The following is an 18,789-nucleotide window of genomic DNA, read 5'->3' on the forward strand; positions in this document are numbered from 1 at the left end:
CTTCATGGTGATTTGGAGGAAGAAATTTATATGAGACAACCAGAAGACTTCATAGAGACAGGCAATAAAAACCTAGTATGCAAGTTGAAAAAGAGCTTGTATGGTTTAAAACAAGCTCCTAGACAGTGGTACAAGAAGTTCGATAGTTTCATGAGTAGTAGTGGTTTTACCAGATGCCAAGCAGATCATTGTTGCTACATCAAGAGGTTCGACAACAGCTTCATTATTTTATTATTGTACATTGATGACATGCTCGTTGCAGGCTCAGACATGCAAGAGATTATAAACTTGAAGCAAAAATTATCGAAGCAATTTGCTATGAAGGATCTGGGCGCTGCAAAGCAGATTCTTGGGATGAGGATTAAGAGAGACACAAAGTAGGGAATTTTGATGTTATCACAGGCTGAGTACATCAACAAAATACTCTCTAGGTTCAACATGCACGATGTTAAACCAGTAAGTACACATTTAGGTATTCATTTTAGACTCTCCAAAGAACAATCACCAAAGACGGAGGAAGAACGTGCACACATGGTGAAGGTGCCGTATGCCTCAGCAATTGGAAGTCTGATGTATGTCATGGTTTGTACCAGACCAGATATTGCTCATGCAGTGGGAGCTGTTAGCAGGTACATGAATAATCCAGGCAAAGTAAACTGGAAGCATTCAAATAGATCCTCATATATCTGCGAGGTACCACAAACAAAGCACTTGATTTCAAAGGTGGAGGTACGATACTGACAAGCTATGTAGATGTTGACTTAGCCGGAAATGTTGACATCAGAAAGAGCACTACAGGGTATGTCTATACTCTATGAGGTACTGCAGTGAGTTGGGTTTCTAAACTACAGAAGATAGTTGCTCTCTCCACAACTGAAACAGAATATGTCGATGTTACGGAAGTCAGTAAGGAGATGGTTTGGCTCCAAAGTTTCTTGGAAGAGTTAGGCAAGAAACAAGAGAACAATGTTTTGTACTGCGATAGTCAAAGTGTTATACATATAGCAAAGAATTCGTCCTTTCATTCCATAACGAATCACATACAATTGAGATATCATTTTATCTGGTCTCTTCTGAAAGATGGGATTTTGAAACTTGAAAAGATTAGTGGAGCTCAAAATCCGACAGACATGTTGACAAAGACGGTGACTACGGACAAACTGAAGTTGTGTTCAGCTTCAGTTGGCATGCTAGAGTAACAAGACCAGAAATGCTACTGCATTTATCGAGGTGTGAAGATAGATTAAAATCAGTATTCAAGTGGGAGATTGTAAAGTCAATAATTATGGGCGCATAGGGGCACCGAATGGGGGGAGCATGGGGGCACTGAATTCCACCAAATTCGGTGCAATTAATTTGTTTTTTTATTTTGTAATAAGGTTAATTACATTTTAACCACTGCACACTTTAGAGTATTTACAAGATTAGTCCTTAAGCTTCAACTATAAATACCCTAACCTATTTAGCTTCAAAATTATCCCAAATCATTTATTTCTCCCAATACTAGAGAGTTTCTTGTGAGTAGTGAGTGTTTTGTAAACACCTGTAAATTTTCTCTCTTAGTAAAAGATCTGCAGCAGTCCGGAGACGTAAGTACAATTGGTTGAACTCCGTTATCAATTTCGGGTATTATTTTTTCGCTTTTATTTCGTATTCTCACTAATCTGGTTATAGGAAAATTACTTGTTACTCGTTTATTTCCCAACATTAAAGTCTAGGAAAAGAACGAATAACTCTCGCTTTCTTTTGTTCAAGTATGAGTTTTCTGCTGATGCCCTGGGAAGTATAATAGTAGGTTTTGACAGGTGTTGAGTTAATCGAATGACGAAATTGGCCAAGAGGGGGGTGAATTGGCAATAAAAATTTTGTGGAAGCTTTTGCAGAAAATTGAAAGCAATTGCACAGCGATTTACAGTGGTTCGACTTTCTCAAACAAAGTCTACGTCCACTACCTTAGCTATCCACACTAAGGATTTTCCAACAAATTCACTAATTTGTTCTTTCTTTTGAGGCCAAAGAGATAACCTTACAATTCTCTCAAGAGTATACCCCAACTCTTGAGAACACTCTTTTCTCAAAGAGAAGATTACAAATTTGCAAACTTACAAGAAAACCTCACAAGGTAAGATGTTTGCACAATTCTAGAACAAAGAAAAGAACACTCAAAGATGAATACAATTGAGCACAAAAAGTGTTCTTGAAAGCAAAATGAATATTGAATGAAAATGGGCTTGAAATGCTCAAACTTGAGGTTTGATGCTTTCTCTTTGATTCTCTCTTGATTCTAGTTGCTTGATGTTTCTTGTTGTTGATCAATGGCTTCTAAGCTTGCTTAAATATACCTTGAATCACTTCTGAACGTTGGGGATAATTAGAGAAGATATTATAGCCGTTTTAGTGTGAAAACATTTAATAAAACAGCTTGGACAGTGGGGGGAATCGGTTCCCTATCATAGGGAATCGGTTCCCTAAGTGTAAAATTCAAATATTTCGACCGTTGAACAGGGGGAATCGGTACCCCCTTGGGGGGAATCGGTTCCCTCCGAGCATTCTGGAAATCTCGGAGCCAAACCATTCAGGGGGGAATCGGTTCCTCCTATGGGGGGAATCGGTTCCCTCTGAGTATTCTGGAATTTTTGGCTTTGAATTGGTTCGAAATACTTTGTAAAATATTTTGAAATTGTTTATGATTAAAACTTAATTTTACACTTAAGTAAGGATCAAAAATGATTTTTGAAATATTTGGAGTAATGTTTTGATATTCGAATAGTTATATCGAATATACTTAGAAAATCATTTTGGAAAATCTTAAAATCCATTTAACTTAATTTGTTATATCGAAATATTAAAATGTTTCAACAATCTCCCCCTTTTTGATATAACAAAACATTTTAGTAATTTTAAGATTTTTGAAATCAAGTTTTGAAATTAGAAATTACTCCCCCTTACTTTAACACTTATTCTTCTCCCCTTTTGTTAAATCAAAAATTCATTGTAAAACAAGGTTTTGTAAATCATTTAGACAATTGATTTATTAATTATAAGCTTAAGCTGCTAAGATCATAATCAAAAGAGAGGTTAGCCATTAGTTTCATAAATCAATATTCATAAATAATGTGATATGGCAAAATTGGTCATATTGCTAATGATAATGTAAATGATGCAAAAATAAAACACACCAAACATATAAGTTCACACCATTCATATATCCAAAATCCAACAATCCACAAAATCAAACATATCAAAATGTTGAAACAATATTCATTTTGTTCAAAGTTTTAAAACTAAACATAAAATCAAGCATCCGGATCGGTAGGAGGAAAACGGGCTCGCATGGCGGCCATCTCGTGTGTGAGTTCATTGATACGAGCGTTGGTTGATTCATTGTTTGCACGCATCTCCCGAAGAATCTCTAATTGTTGAGCTCCCATTGTGGATAAATGAGACTCTATAGAGGAAAAACGTGAGTCCATGGTAGCGTATCGGTAATCGAATGTCTCCATAAAGGATTGAAAATATGGAGGCATTTGATGCGTTTGTTGTGCTTGCTCCTCGGGCTGCTCTTCGGGCTGATCAGGTTCTTCTTCAACTTCATCAATATCCCTCATTAATTGTTCAAACTCGGGATCTTCGTCAGCTTCGGGTGGAGGTTGTGAAGAACTAGCTCCCGGAGTAGAAGAACGAACCCATTCACCGGTTTCTTTGTCCTTTACCCATCCCGCTCTCGTTAAGGAAAGAAGATTTATTTGTTTCTTAAGAGGAAAAACGGCATCTAGACTTACTCTAAGCCCAGCTTTGGAAAACAGATTACTCAAAAAGCAACCGTAAACTAGAGATGAACAGTGTTTCTTGTTAGGAACAAGATTTACGGTTTCAACAATTTCAGCAAAAATAATCTGAGGTAGGTTAATTTTAATACGGTTTTCGAAACAATGTAACCACCAAAGATCCAAAGCTCTAAGAGTAGAATAACGACCTCCGGATGGTCGAAACCACCAAGAAATCATTAGATGAAGAAAACGCTCATGTAGGTCTAAGACACTCGCACTATCTCTTCTTTTGTAACGAGAACCTAAAATTTGTTTTTCATTCGAGATACCATCATTATCTAATCCAAATGTATTGGCTATATATGCTGGGTCAATATATAAGAATTGTCCTAGGAGGTAGGAACGAATTCCTATAGTTTCTGTTTCAGCTTGGTTTTTAACACATACAGCATTAGAGTAGAATATACGAACAAGTTGATGGTAAACGATGGGTTCAAGATCAAATAGTTTATCAAATTTCCATTCTTGTAAAATGGGAAGATATTTAAAATCGATAGCTAACATAGCTTGACGAGAAGGAATACGTTCTTCCCGGATTTTGTAAGAATCGAAATATTGATAATACCAATATCGGTGATTTCTAGACCCAGGATGATTGAAACACGAATTTTGGATAGTCAAGTTAGGATCAGTGGGATTGGGATTAGAAATTGGAATAGAAGGAGGATTTTGAGGTGGATTTGGTTGACGACTAGAACGACTAGATGAAGACCTAGGACGTTTAGGATTTGACATGGTGAAGGAAATCGGAATAGATATAATAACCTGCAATTTTAAAACAAGTGTATGCAATTCAATTAATCCCAAAACTCAAATGAGTCCTCAATATTTCAAGATTCTCTAAAACAATCCTAATGGGCAAAGTTTTTGAAAAACTTTTGAAAAATATGGTTTTGAGAAACAATATATGTATAGTTTTTCATAATAACAATATAATTTGATCAAAACACAATAATTTGAAAAATAACATTTTTTTTTTTTTTTTATTTCGAAAAATTAAAAAATTTTGAAAAATTCTTGTGTTTTTGATGAAATTAGTTGTAACATCTAGTTTCTAATCACTAAATAATCAATGCCCGATCACTATTTCAACCTAGAACTAATTGAAACTAATCCTATGTTCAAAAATAATGAAATAAAGAGTTTAGAAAAATTTACCTTGAAATATGAAGATTGAGTGGATTTAGATGTTGTTTGCACGATTTTAATGATTCCAACAGGTTTGGAAGATGATTTATGAAGCAAATTCCGATTAATATCGTTGATTTGAGGTAAAAATGGAGATTTGAGGGGTTTAGAGGGTGAAAACGGCGGAAGAAATAATAAAAAGAGGGTTTGGGATTTTGGGGTTTTCTGTTCGATTTTAACAGAACCCCAGGGGGGTATCGATTCCCCTGTGGGGGGAATCGGTTCCCCTTCAAAGGAGGAATCGGTTCCCTCAAGGGGGGAATCGATTCCCTCTGCACCAAAATGCTAAAATCCGATTTTTTTAAGCACAAAATGCTAAATTAATCTTTTCTAGTGGTATTGGCAACTCATATATCAAAAAATTAATTATGTTCAAACAATTAAATTAATCTTTAATCGATTTTTGAACATAAAATTAATTTTCACTAAAAATCACAAACTCCCCCTAATTAATAGCAAGAATGCAATCAAAAATTATTATAGTAAGCATTTTTCAGTATTTATTAAAAGTGCTAAAATTATTTTAAACACTAAGTGAAGATAGGTCAGTTAAACCTAATTCTCTCCTAAGTGTCCAAAATCTTTCCTTGTCTAAGGGTTTTGTAAAGATATCCGCTAATTGGTGCAAAGTATCAACAAATTCTAGAACTACATCTTCCTTAGTGACATGGTCTCTAATGAAGTGATGTCTTATTTCAATGTGCTTAGTTCTAGAGTGTTGGATGGGATTTTTAGTGAGACAAATAGCACTAGTATTGTCACACTTGATAGGAATAGTACATATTTCAATTCCATAATCAAAAAGTTGTTGTTTCATCCATAAAACTTGTGCACAACAACTACCAGCTGAAATGTATTCAGCTTCAGTGGTAGATAATGCAACACAATTTTGTTTCTTTGAAAACCAAGAAATCAGCATATTTCCAAGGAATTGGCAAGTACCGGAGGTGCTTTTCCTATCTAATTTGCATCCTCCATAATCCGCATCAGAAAAAGCATGCAAGCTAAAACTAGAGTCTCTAGGATACCAAAGTCCTAAACTAGGAGTGTCCTTAAGGTATCTAAAGATTCTCTTAACAGCTAGTAAATGTGATTCCTTAGGACATGATTGAAATCTAGCACATAAGCAAACACTAAACATAATGTCCGGTCTACTTGCAGTTAGATAAAGCAAAGAGCCAATCATTGACCTATATAATTTAACATCTACACATTTACCTCCTTCATCTAAGTCAAGCTTTGTTGAAGAGCTCATTGGAGTGTTATGAGGTTTCCCATTTTCCAGTCCAAACTTCTTGAGCATATCTTTGACGTACTTAGCTTGATTAATGAAGATGCCATCTTTTCTTTGCTTGATTTGGAGTCCCAAGAAAAATGAGAGCTCCCCCATCATGCTCATCTCAAATTCACTTTGCATTAGCTTAGAAAATTCTTGACAAAGAACATCATTAGTAGAACCAAATATTATATCATCAACATAAATTTGAACTACTAATAAATCTTTACCTTTTCTCTTTAAAAACAATGTAGTGTCAACCTTTCCTTTTAAAAAACCTTTTTCAATTAAAAAATTTGACAATCTTTCATACCAAGCTCTAGGAGCTTGTTTTAAACCATAAAGAGCTTTTGTCAATTTTAAAACATGATCCGGAAAATTTGAATCTTCAAAACCTGGAGGTTGTTCCACGTACACTTCTTCTTTTATAAAACCATTTAAAAATGCACTTTTAACATCCATTTGATATAATTTAAATTCATTGAAACATGCAAATGCTAATAACATTCTAATTGCTTCCATCCTAGCTACGGGAGCGTATGTTTCATCATAGTCTATGCCTTCTTCTTGAGTATAGCCTTGAGCAACAAGTCTAGCCTTGTTCCTCACTATATTACCACTTTCATCAAGTTTATTTCTAAAAACCCATCTAGTACCTACAGTAGATTTATCACTAGGCCTTTCAACTAATGTCCATACTTTACTTCTCTCAAATTGATTTAATTCTTCTTGCATAGCCATAATCCAATGTTCATCTTTTAATGCTTCTTTGATGTTCTTAGGCTCTATGCATGAAATAAATGCAACATAATTACAGATATTTCTAAGAGAAGATCGAGTAGTTACCCCTTTTGATAGATCACCTATAATTTCACCATCCTTGACATAGTTGTACTCTCTTGGAAAAGATACTTCCCTTTCTTCAATGGTTGGATTCTCGAGGGGATCATGAGTTTCCTCATCTTTTGTTTCTTCCTTTGATGATGATTCTCCAACGTAATGTCTAACGTCATTTGCTTGTACAATACCTACATCATCATTAACAGAAGAATCCTTCCTCGGAAGGGGATTATCATCGAAAACAACATGTATAGATTCTTCTACAACTAAAGTTCTTTTATTAAATACACGATAAGCTTTAGAATTTAAGGAATAACCCAGAAAAATTCCTTCATCACTTTTAGCATCAAATTTACCAAGATTTTCTTTACCGTTGTTTAAAACAAAACATTTACATCCAAAAGGATGAAAATAGCTAATGTTAGGCTTTTTATTTTTGAGAATTTCATATGGAGTTTTCTTTAAAATTGGCCTAATCATTACTCGATTTACAACATAACAAGCGGTATTTGTGGCTTCCGCCCAAAAATATTTTGGCAAATTATTTTCACAAAGCATGGTTCTAGCCATTTCTTCTAAAGTTCGATTTTTCCTCTCAACAACTCCATTTTGTTGAGGGGTTCTAGGTGCTGAAAAATTGTGGCTAATACCGTTAGAATTACAAAACTCAATAAATCCAAGATTTTCAAATTCAGTTCCATGATCACTTCTAACACTAGTGATAGAGTAACCTTTTTCATTTTGGATTATTTTTAAAATGTGATGAAATTTTCTAATGCTTCATCTTTAGTACTTAAGAATAGAACCCAAGTGTATCTAGAATAGTCATCTACCAAGACAAATGCATATTGTTTTCCTCCCAAGCTAGTAGTTCTAGTTGGCCCAAAAAGATCTAAATGGATCAATTGTAATACTCTACTAGTTGATACATCATTAATAGATTTAAAAGAAACTCGTTTTTGTTTTCCTTTAGCACAAGCATCACAGATTTTATCATTATCAAATTTAAGCTTAGGCAACCCTCGAACTAAATCACCTTGAATTAGCCGTTGCAAAACACTCATACTAGCATGACCTAGTCTCCTATGCCATAACCAACTATCATGCTCATCCTTAGCAACTAGGCATAAATTAGTCATATCAATAGAATCTAAATGCACCATGTAAATGTTTCCTATTCTATGACCAACAAGCATAATCCGATTAGATGCAATGTCAATGACTTTACAACCATTAATTTCAAATAAGACATTGAATCCTTTATCGCATAATTGACTAATACTCAATAGATTATGCTTTAATCCATTCACATATAAAACATTTTTAATTTGTATGGAAGAGGTATTACCTATTGTACCAATACCTTCAATGTGACCTTTTGAATTATCTCCAAAAGTCACTTCTCCTCCATTTTTGGCGTTAAGCTCAATGAACCGGCTTTTGTCTCCGGTCATATGTCTTGAGCATCCACTATCAAGGTACCATGAGTTTGAATTTGTTTCCCGTGCCTTGTAGCAATGCTCCTTTCCCTACAAACATAGATTAATTTTTGATTTTTGGTACCCAAATTCTTTTGGGTCCATATTCATTAGTTTCCAAAATCCTAGTTCCCTTAGGTATCCATTTTTGTAGGATATCTTTATCTTTAGTAGTAATGAGTCCTTTAGGAACCCATATACTTCTAAATATTTTACCATTTAGGGTTTGTTGAGGATTTCTATGATTGTAGTTTCTAAAATCTTTTCTAACAAAGTTGGATTTTGAATTTTCTCCTTTTTCAAAACGTTTTGTTCCAACTTTTTCAAAAGAGATTTTAAGATCATCAATTTTCTTTTGATGATCATCATTGACCTTTGAAAGTAAATTTTGCAAATCTAAATTTTTCTTTTCAAACTCTTCTAGTTTGATTTGCAAATCTTTAATTTTACTTTCAAGATCATTGTTGGTTTTGGATATGAGTTTATTTTCATTTTTCAATTTTGAAACATCATTTTTATATTTTAAAATAATTTCTCATAATCCGAAGCCAACCCATTATATTCCTCTAATAGCTCATCATAAGATAAATCATCAAAATCAGATGAGTTAGAGGTTACCTTAGAATCTTCCCCGAATGCCATCAAGCACAAGTTTGCTACTTCTTGTTCCTCTTCATCGGAACCTTCTTCATCGCTCCATGTAGCCACATGAGCCTTGTGCTTATTCTTTGATTGACCCTTTTTCTTCAATTGTGGGCAATCATATTTGACATGCCCCGGCTTTTTGCATTCATAGCAAATGATTGGGTCCTTCTCTTTTGGTTCATTTTGAGGCCTTCGTTTCGTTTGAATTTTCTTCCTTGGTAAGGTCTCATCATTTTTCTGAACCGTTTGGCAAACAATGCCATTTCCTCGTCATCATCATCATTAGAATCACTCTCATCTTTTGTGGATTTGAGAGCAACTCCAATGTTTTTCTTCTTCTCCTTCTCCTTTGGTGTCTCTTCAACTTTATCAAGGTCCACCTCATCTTCAAGCATCATCTCATGAGTGAGGAGTGAACCGATAAGTTCTTCAAGAGTTAAGGACGATAGGTCCTTAGACTCGATGATTGCCGTCTTCTTTGATTGCCATGATTTTGGGAGGGAGTAGACTAACTTCCTCACAAGCTTTTCATTTGAGATGATCTCTCCATATGATTTGAGACCATTGACAATCGTTGAAAATCTATCCGTCATAGCTTTGATGTCTTCATTTGGTTTCATCCTGAAATTTTCATAGCTATGCGTTAGAATACTAATTTTTGATTTCTTTACCTCATCTGTACCTTCATGTGTGACTTGAAGTTTGTCCCATATTTCTTTGGCGGTTGTACACGATGAAACTCTTCCGTATTCATCTGGTCCAAGAGCACAAAAAATAATATGGATGGCTTGGAGTTGAGCTGGAACATTCTTGTCTCTCCTTCACTCCACAACCTTGGATGAGTGAGAGGTTTGATGTATCCTTCTTCTACAGCATTCCATGCTCCCATGTCACTTGCTTGAATGAAGTACATCATTCTATTCTTCCAATAGGCATAGTTAGCTCCATTGAAGAAAGGAGGCTTGTTGACGGGCATCGAATCAAGACCGGAGTCGAAGTTTGAAGTGGAGGCCATTGATGACTTTGTAATCGATGTAACTCTTCCCGGATCGACTCAAGAGGCGATTAAACCTTCAAATGAGTTAGGCTCTGATACCAATTGTTGAGTTAATCGAATGACGAAATTGGCCAAGAGGGGGGTGAATTGGCAATAAAAATTTTGTGGAAGCTTTTGCAGAAAATTGAAAGCAATTGCACAGCGATTTACAGTGGTTCGACTTTCTCAAACAAAGTCTACGTCCACTACCTTAGCTATCCACACTAAGGATTTTCCAACAAATTCACTAATTTGTTCTTTCTTTTGAGGCCAAAGAGATAACCTTACAATTCTCTCAAGAGTATACCCCAACTCTTGAGAACACTCTTTTCTCAAAGAGAAGATTACAAATTTGCAAACTTACAAGAAAACCTCACAAGGTAAGATGTTTGCACAATTCTAGAACAAAGAAAAGAACACTCAAAGATGAATACAATTGAGCACAAAAAGTGTTCTTGAAAGCAAAATGAATATTGAATGAAAATGGGCTTGAAATGCTCAAACTTGAGGTTTGATGCTTTCTCTTTGATTCTCTCTTGATTCTAGTTGCTTGATGTTTCTTGTTGTTGATCAATGGCTTCTAAGCTTGCTTAAATATACCTTGAATCACTTCTGAACGTTGGGGATAATTAGAGAAGATATTATAGCCGTTTTAGTGTGAAAACATTTAATAAAACAGCTTGGACAGTGGGGGGAATCGGTTCCCTATCATAGGGAATCGGTTCCCTAAGTGTAAAATTCAAATATTTCGACCGTTGAACAGGGGGGGAATCGGTACCCCCTTGGGGGGAATCGGTTCCCTCCGAGCATTCTGGAAATCTCGGAGCCAAACCATTCAGGGGGGAATCGGTTCCTCCTATGGGGGGGGGAATCGGTTCCCTCTGAGTATTCTGGAATTTTTGGCTTTGAATTGGTTCGAAATACTTTGTAAAATATTTTGAAATTGTTTTATGATTAAAACTTAATTTTACACTTAAGTAAGGATCAAAAATGATTTTTGAAATATTTGGAGTAATGTTTTGATATTCGAATAGTTATATCGAATATACTTAGAAAATCATTTTGGAAAATCTTAAAATCCATTTAACTTAATTTGTTATATCGAAATATTAAAATGTTTCAACAATAGGCTTATTTATTTTAGTAAATATTTTTATGGATAAATTATTTCATTTAATCCAGTAACGCAAAAAACACTGCTACATGAGACGACTGTCAATACAACCTATATGTTGACTATACAAGCATAAAAAATCATCTTTAAATGCCCCCACCTTATCATTTACAGCATTGCAGTATCATCCATATGTCCATCACTGGAGTCAAAGGTGCTCCTAATAAGCAAATTGTACTCAATAACAAGATGAGATAAGCTTTAACATTCATCTGATTACACAGAGTTGGGGGTCACATGTTTCAAGGGAAACCACCCTATTGACCTGATCCACCGCACCAACCTCTTCGGAGCTTTTTGTTCCCAGCCTCGGTACACTTCTTAGGCACCCCATTACTCAGTTAAAACAACCTTCTTCTGATCACATTGTTTTTCAAATGTCCAAAAACGTGACAACTGACAACGAACACAACGCTACAGCATGCAGGGAATTTCAACAGCAGTTGAGAATGTCGAACCATTCTTGAGCAACACATCATTAAATATTTAATTAATTTTCTGGATAATTCTTTTGGTTTTATATCCAAAGAAGTCTACAAACCAACAAGAATATCACAACAATAACTCGATACTCCCTCAGAAGACCCCCTAAAAGAAAAACTCAATGCTCACTCAAAAAGTCCCTATTCTGTACAAAGATTAATATTTACAATCCCGTGAATAAACAAATATATATTACAATCCCAACTCTATTGTTCCTCTACCATAAAGTTTGAATCTAACAGCCTTCCTTAACCAAATTGAGCAGCTACTCCTCTCCTCTAGCTACACCACTAAATAATCTCCGATTTCTCTCATCCCATATAAAATAGATCAGCGCATTCCACGCCAACTTGAGCAATATGGACAACAAACTTCTTCGTTTAAGTAGGGATGTAAAAAGCTTACCCGACCTTTAAAACTGATTGAAACCGACTCGAGTCAAAATTGTTTGTGACTAGAGTGGTGATAATTTGAAACCGACTCGAGTTCAAACTGGTGTTGACCTAAACTCGAGTTTGATGTGGATCTGAAGCCAACCTGCATCCGATCTGAGAATGACATGAGCCCGAATTGAACCGATAATATGATAATCAAACTTAACCTGCATCCAATTCATATGAACCCGAACCCTAGAATAATCTGGTAAATAACTGGTATTACCCGACTAACCTAACCTGATTTGAACCTAACTTGTAATTGACTCAACATGTAAATAATCCGACTTGTTGTTTACCTGATATGATATTTAACTAACTTGATATTTATCTTACTTATAAGTTATAATTAACGAAGTTATGAGATTTTGAATTTATAATAAACTATAATAATTAATATGATTACTTTTAAAAATTAAAACAAATTGTTAGTTATGATAATTAAGTTAATTTATTGAACAATTTATTTATTGAACATGATTTTATTAGATTATATAAAATTAATTTAAATATTTATAAGTTTAATTTATTTTTCATGTAATAATTAATTAATAATTTAAATACAATTTAAAATAAAGTTTAAAAATATCATATAAGATGAAATTATTTAAGATTAATATATATAGAGAGAGAGAGAGAGTGGTGGGAGAATTTAAAAAAAAATATTTTTTAATGGAAAATTTTAATTTTATTTGGGAATTTAGAAGGAAATTTGAAAATTTTGAAAAGTTGGGAAATTGAGAATTTAGAGGGAAATTGGGAAATTTAGAGGGAATAGAGAAAGTTGGGAAGTTCGTACCAAGGATAGCGTCCAACAAGATATTTTGGGTTAATTAGACTCATTCTCCTCCAACAATGATTGTTGTTTTTTTTACTTTGTAAATTAGTTTTTTATTTCTTTCATTTTAGTTATGGTTTAATTGTAAATCTCTTCTTGAGTTTTCAATTCGTTGCAATTTAATCCTATATATATTCTAATTATTTTTAATTTTTCCTTCTTTCTTTAATGTGCATAATTATTAAATGTGAATGTTAATTTTAAAATCTTTTATTTTAGTCACTCATATTTCATTATATATATATATGGATAATACATACATGCATATATTTATATACATGCATCATTGATCATACATAATTATATATATATATATAGTTTATATATTTTATATTTTTTATGTATATATTATATTATATTATTATTTTGTTTCTAATTTCTATTTTACAAATTTTCAGTTCAAATTTTCTTCATATTTTACAATTATTTCGATTCGATTCCTATGTGTTGTTTAATTATTTAAATTTATATTTTTAATTTCATATTTATTCAATTTAGTCCTTAAAATTATATTTGTATCTGAAATTGGCTCATACTTATTTATATTTTGTAATTTACTTCTACCCTATAAATCACATAATAAACTTTATTTCAAATTTTATAAATTATATTATAATCTCCAAACCATATAAACTTTTGTTCACTAACTTTTTTAATGGATACAATTTAGTTCAATTTTATATTAATTTGAACTTCACATTTTAAAATTATTTTGTTTTGATCTCTCATCAATGTGTGTTGTTTAATTTATTTAAATTTATGTTTATAATTTTATGTTGTTCAATTTAGTCCTTCAAATTATATTTTTATCAAAATTAATCTATAATTATTTATATTTTTTGTAATTTACTCTAAATCATATACAATTACAAATTGCAATTCAACGTTCATGAGAAAAATGAACATATCTGTCCGCATCAGCAAACGAATCACAAAAGGGATGAAGTTATTGAAAGACCACCGATAAATCAAATTAGAACTGAGTGACGTGAAAATACTATCCACAAATACAAATTGTGTATCTAAATCCAGTCCGAGAGTCCAAGCAGGGAAGATCATCATGATAACAAATAAAGTGTCATTTTCGTCAGTCATGGCGATATCAAATCCAACCTTAAAAAATAAACGAAAATAACGGTTAAACGATCGAAAACGTATCATAAAACAAAGAAAATGACAGAAGAATATGTGTCATAAAAGTATAATTATTATAAATAAAAAAATATATAAAGATACATTACAATAAAACAAATGAAAAATAATGAATAACAACGATCGGGACACACTAAGATTGATGCAGTCACAAAGATATAGGAGAAGAAAAAACTAACAATAGTTAAAAGGAACTTTATTTCTATGAATAAATATTAAACTCTGATCACATGATTTAAAGATATAAGATGAATAATTATCATATTAGATTATATGTTTTTTACTGTATCTTAAATTTTATATAATATGATTTTTAATAAATAAATTATTAATTTATATTAAATATAAGTGAATTAATTTTTCTAAAAAAGAATTAAATGTGTAAAAAGAAACATTAAGAAAAGGAAATATTTATTTTTTTAATAAAATATACTAATTAGAAATATGTATAATTAGGCGCGAATCAATTCACTCCAATGATTAATAAAATCACATTAGGTTAATAAAAAATATGTTTAATTAGACCTCTTTGTTTGCAAAGAAATAATTTTTCTACTTAAATTCGTCAGGATTTGTCATTAGAACAAGACGCGAAGCCAAATTATTGTCCATTATACTTTCAGTTCCACGTCGCTTCTTCGTTTTGGTTGTTCTTTAATCTCTGTTTCAATCTTTAAGAAACCCAAATCCCAGAAAATCAAATTGGAGATTTCATCGAATTGGCCTTTAAATTATATTTTTTCCTTTTTTTTATTGTTGGAATTAAAGAGAACTTTCTCTGTTGAAAAGGAGAAGAAGAAAATGGCTCAAGCTGTTGAAGAATGGTATAAGCAGATGCCTATCATCACCCGTTCGTATCTTACAGCTGTTGTAGTTACCACTGTCGGTTGCTCTCTCGAAGTATGCGTCTTTTCCTTTTATTAAAATATGTTTTATTGCTTTTCCCCTCCGTAATGTTGTTTTTCTCTATCTGAGCAATAGGATTGAAATTACGCCTTAATTTCCATTGATTAATTTGTTCTTTCCTTTTCATTTATATTCAAAGGGATATGAATATTTTCGGCAGATTTAATCTGTGCTCGTCTCGAATTTGTAAATTTTGGCGACTCCCCTTGTGATTTTCCACTCCGTTTTTCATTTTATTATTCATGTTTCGAAAGTTTATTTCTTGAGAAACTTAGATGGGAATTTGAGCAGGCAAAACTAAGAAGTGGTTTGTTCCTCTTTTTTGATCTTTTTGGAGTGTAATAGACAATTGGGTATTATTAGTTTTCCATCTCCATTTAAAAAGAATTTATTATATATCTCATATTGTTATGCTAATACAATTTAATTTTCTGAATCTTTGCAGATAATATCACCTTATCATCTGTACTTGAACCCTAAGCTCGTGTTTAAGCAGTACCAGTTCTGGCGCCTCATTACTAATTTTATGTACTTCCGCAAGATGGGTAATTTCATGTGCTTTTACGTCTGAGTGTCGTGAAATCTTGGTTTATTATGCCTTCAGAACAATGTTGTGTAGATGTTGTGCATGTTATTGCTAAAGATGTATTCCCAATGGAACAAAAGAGTGTTATTTCTTTGATCTGCCTTCGGTTTTAGTCAAAAGTATGCAAATGCAGTTGTGTTTTAGATGATTTTGAGTAGGTAAAAGTGAAATGAGGTGTAAATTTGTTTTTAAAGAACTGAGTCCATAGTCCATGCACCTCTTCCTGTTCTTTCTGTTTCCTTTCTCCATAGTTTATTCCACCAATGACCTTAAACATCTTTAAAATTGACAGTGTTCTAGGCGTGTATATGTGATAACTTTGAATATGATTGAAATCGGCATCGTTCTCAAATTATTTTATATCTTTAACGCTGTATTCTTTGATAATGCCAGATTTGGATTTCATGTTTCACATGTTCTTTCTTGCTCGGTACTGCAAGCTTCTTGAAGAGAACTCTTTCAGGGGAAGGACTGCAGATTTCTTTTACATGCTCTTGTTTGGAGCATCTGTCTTAACTGGCATTGTTCTTATTGGAGGAATGATACCTTATCTGTCGGCATCATTTGCCAATATCTTATTTCTTAGCAATTCATTGACGTTCATGATGGTGAGTATGTCTGCCTTCATTTACCTGCAAAATATGGTTTACCAGTGGCATATGTTGGTATCCATTTTGGAATCCACCTTATTGTACTATATGTTGTAGGTTTATGTGTGGAGCAAACAGAATCCTTTTATACATACGAGTTTCCTGGGCCTATTTACGGCAGTTTACTTACCCTGGGTGAGTGCCCCTATTCATTCTTTCCTTTTTTATTTTATTTTTCTTCTAGTTTCTATTTCAAATCAATTTCATGTTTCGACCAAGAAAAAAGGTTACTTTTATGGATTTCCCATTGCACTAAAGTTTTACTTCCCTTTATGCTTGTGGTCTTGATCCTACTTCTAGTAAAAGAATGTAATTGCTTCCTTTCCCTTTCTTTCAGATGCTTTTGGGATTTTCTGTCCTTGTTGGTGCTAGTGCTTGGGCGGATCTCCTGGTACGTTTCCCTTATAGGGCCTGCTTTAATGTTGAAACATTGGGATAGTATGGCATGAGTTTTTTGTGTTTCTCCAAAATCCATTGTAGCATGTTCAGCCAAGTGGACTGAGCTATATTTGTATAATAAACCTTTTTTCATTTTTGCTCGCCTCTGGAAAAGCTTTGCTGTGATTCTTAGAAAAAGGAAAGTGGAGTTATGTGGGGGAGTAAATTCGGTGGACTGTGAGACTGCTGTATAATTATCCTGTGCCCCTATAAACTTCCACCTGTTCTGTTCTCACTTTTCTTAGATCCTCACTGCTTCCACATTCAACTTTTGCTTAGTGATGGTTAACGGTTGTCATTGATACTTTTGTAGCTTTTGTTTTTATAAACATAGTATTTGATTTATCCAGGGAATGATAGCTGGTCACGCCTACTATTTTCTCGAAGATGTATATCCACGAATGACCGGTCGTCGACCCCTAAAAACTCCATCCTTTATTAAAGCAATGTTTGTGGATGAAGCTGTGGTGGTAGCACGGCCACCATACGTTAGATTTGCTCCACCACCTGCTGATGAACTGCACAGAGATTAGTCTCCCCTCGGAAAGCTAGAGCAATTTTGGTTGAAATGGATCTCTGAGAGGAAAGGCCTAAAGAAAATGCTTGGTTGGCCCATTTCTTAAACATGTAGCTTTAACATGCTAAATTGCTGATTATGAGCAATACATCTTTTGGTATAATTAGAGGTGTGTATATCTGATGTTGCTGCTTGCGCTTTATATGCAGAATCGGATATGAAATTTGTAATTAATACTTGACCGAGTGCTTTTTGTTGATATAGAATGGCCTTTCTCTTCGTATATATCCCATGTTGCGGAAGATATTTAAAAATTTTCTGTTACAGCCATGGACTACACTCCTAATTCAATCTTTCCTACTTGGAATCAAACTTTGGTACAACAATATTCCCCAGGTTCGATTCCCAGACCAATCGCAGCCCACAATATGGCTTACAATCTAATAAAATCTAATCACTGACTAGGACACCTGTAGCCAACTAAATAAGTAATGTAAGTATATTTCGAATTCAAGACCTTGCAAGAACTTAAACCCCATCGGGCACATTAGCAGGGTCAATATAGAAACCACTCTTACTGTCAAGACTCCATCTTCATATTTAGCTGCTATTCCGTCAATATCTATCGAACCTATCAGCCTGAATTTCCTCATGAAGCCCATTGTTGGGTTTGTCGATTCATCGATCCCCTTGGTCCTAATTATAGGATATCTCGAGTATTCAACTTCCACTTTTATCTCTCCTACACGTTGAATATTGGCGAAAAACTTACTAGAAAGATAACTTGTACCCACCTTGTTCTTGGATCAGGGTGAAAAGCATAATGTCTAGAAGAACCCTAACCAACAGTTTCTTCTGGTGTGGCATTGTATTGTATTTATCCACATCAAAATTTTCCATTCTTTTATTTGCTTTTTGAATAAGTATCACATCCATGTTTCGCTTTCGTGTAACTATGCACAAATTAAGGAAATAAAGGATGGTCTTTTTAAGCAAAATACAATCGTCAACAATGGCGGATTTAAATTTTTAAGGTAAACGTATATATTAATAATATAAATTTTTTGATAATATAAAATTTCAAGGTGGGCACACGTATATTAATGAAGAAAATTTCGATTTTTAAAAAAGAAAATTTAAATTATAGAAAATTTCAGAATCCACCCTTGCTCAAAACTATAAATAAACCAGTTCGTCAAACAAAAGGGAAATTTAGAAAAGAAAAAAGAGAATCGAAAACCAGAAGAATTGAATATTGATTACAGAAAACTTTCATGTATCGGAATTCAGGATATACATATACACATGATCAACAGTA

At 33.5% G+C, this 18,789-nt stretch overlaps 1 protein-coding gene across 1 annotated transcript; it reads left to right on the plus strand.

The window, feature by feature from the left end:
- The first annotated feature begins 14,997 nt into the window (after window positions 1-14,997).
- Window positions 14,998-17,545, plus strand: LOC120208605 (derlin-2.2-like). The gene is made up of 6 exons (XM_039207837.1): window positions 14,998-15,274; window positions 15,726-15,825; window positions 16,260-16,474; window positions 16,574-16,651; window positions 16,854-16,907; window positions 17,305-17,545. Exons 1-6 carry the CDS (start codon window positions 15,176-15,178, stop codon window positions 17,485-17,487), a joined length of 729 nt encoding a protein of 242 aa, XP_039063768.1. The 5' UTR covers window positions 14,998-15,175; the 3' UTR covers window positions 17,488-17,545.
- Window positions 17,546-18,789: the final 1,244 nt, after the last annotated feature.

Source organism: Hibiscus syriacus, unplaced genomic scaffold (assembly GCF_006381635.1).
Source record: "Hibiscus syriacus cultivar Baekdansim isolate YM2019G1 unplaced genomic scaffold, ASM638163v2 tig00000538_pilon, whole genome shotgun sequence".
NCBI lineage: Eukaryota > Viridiplantae > Streptophyta > Magnoliopsida > Malvales > Malvaceae > Hibiscus > Hibiscus syriacus.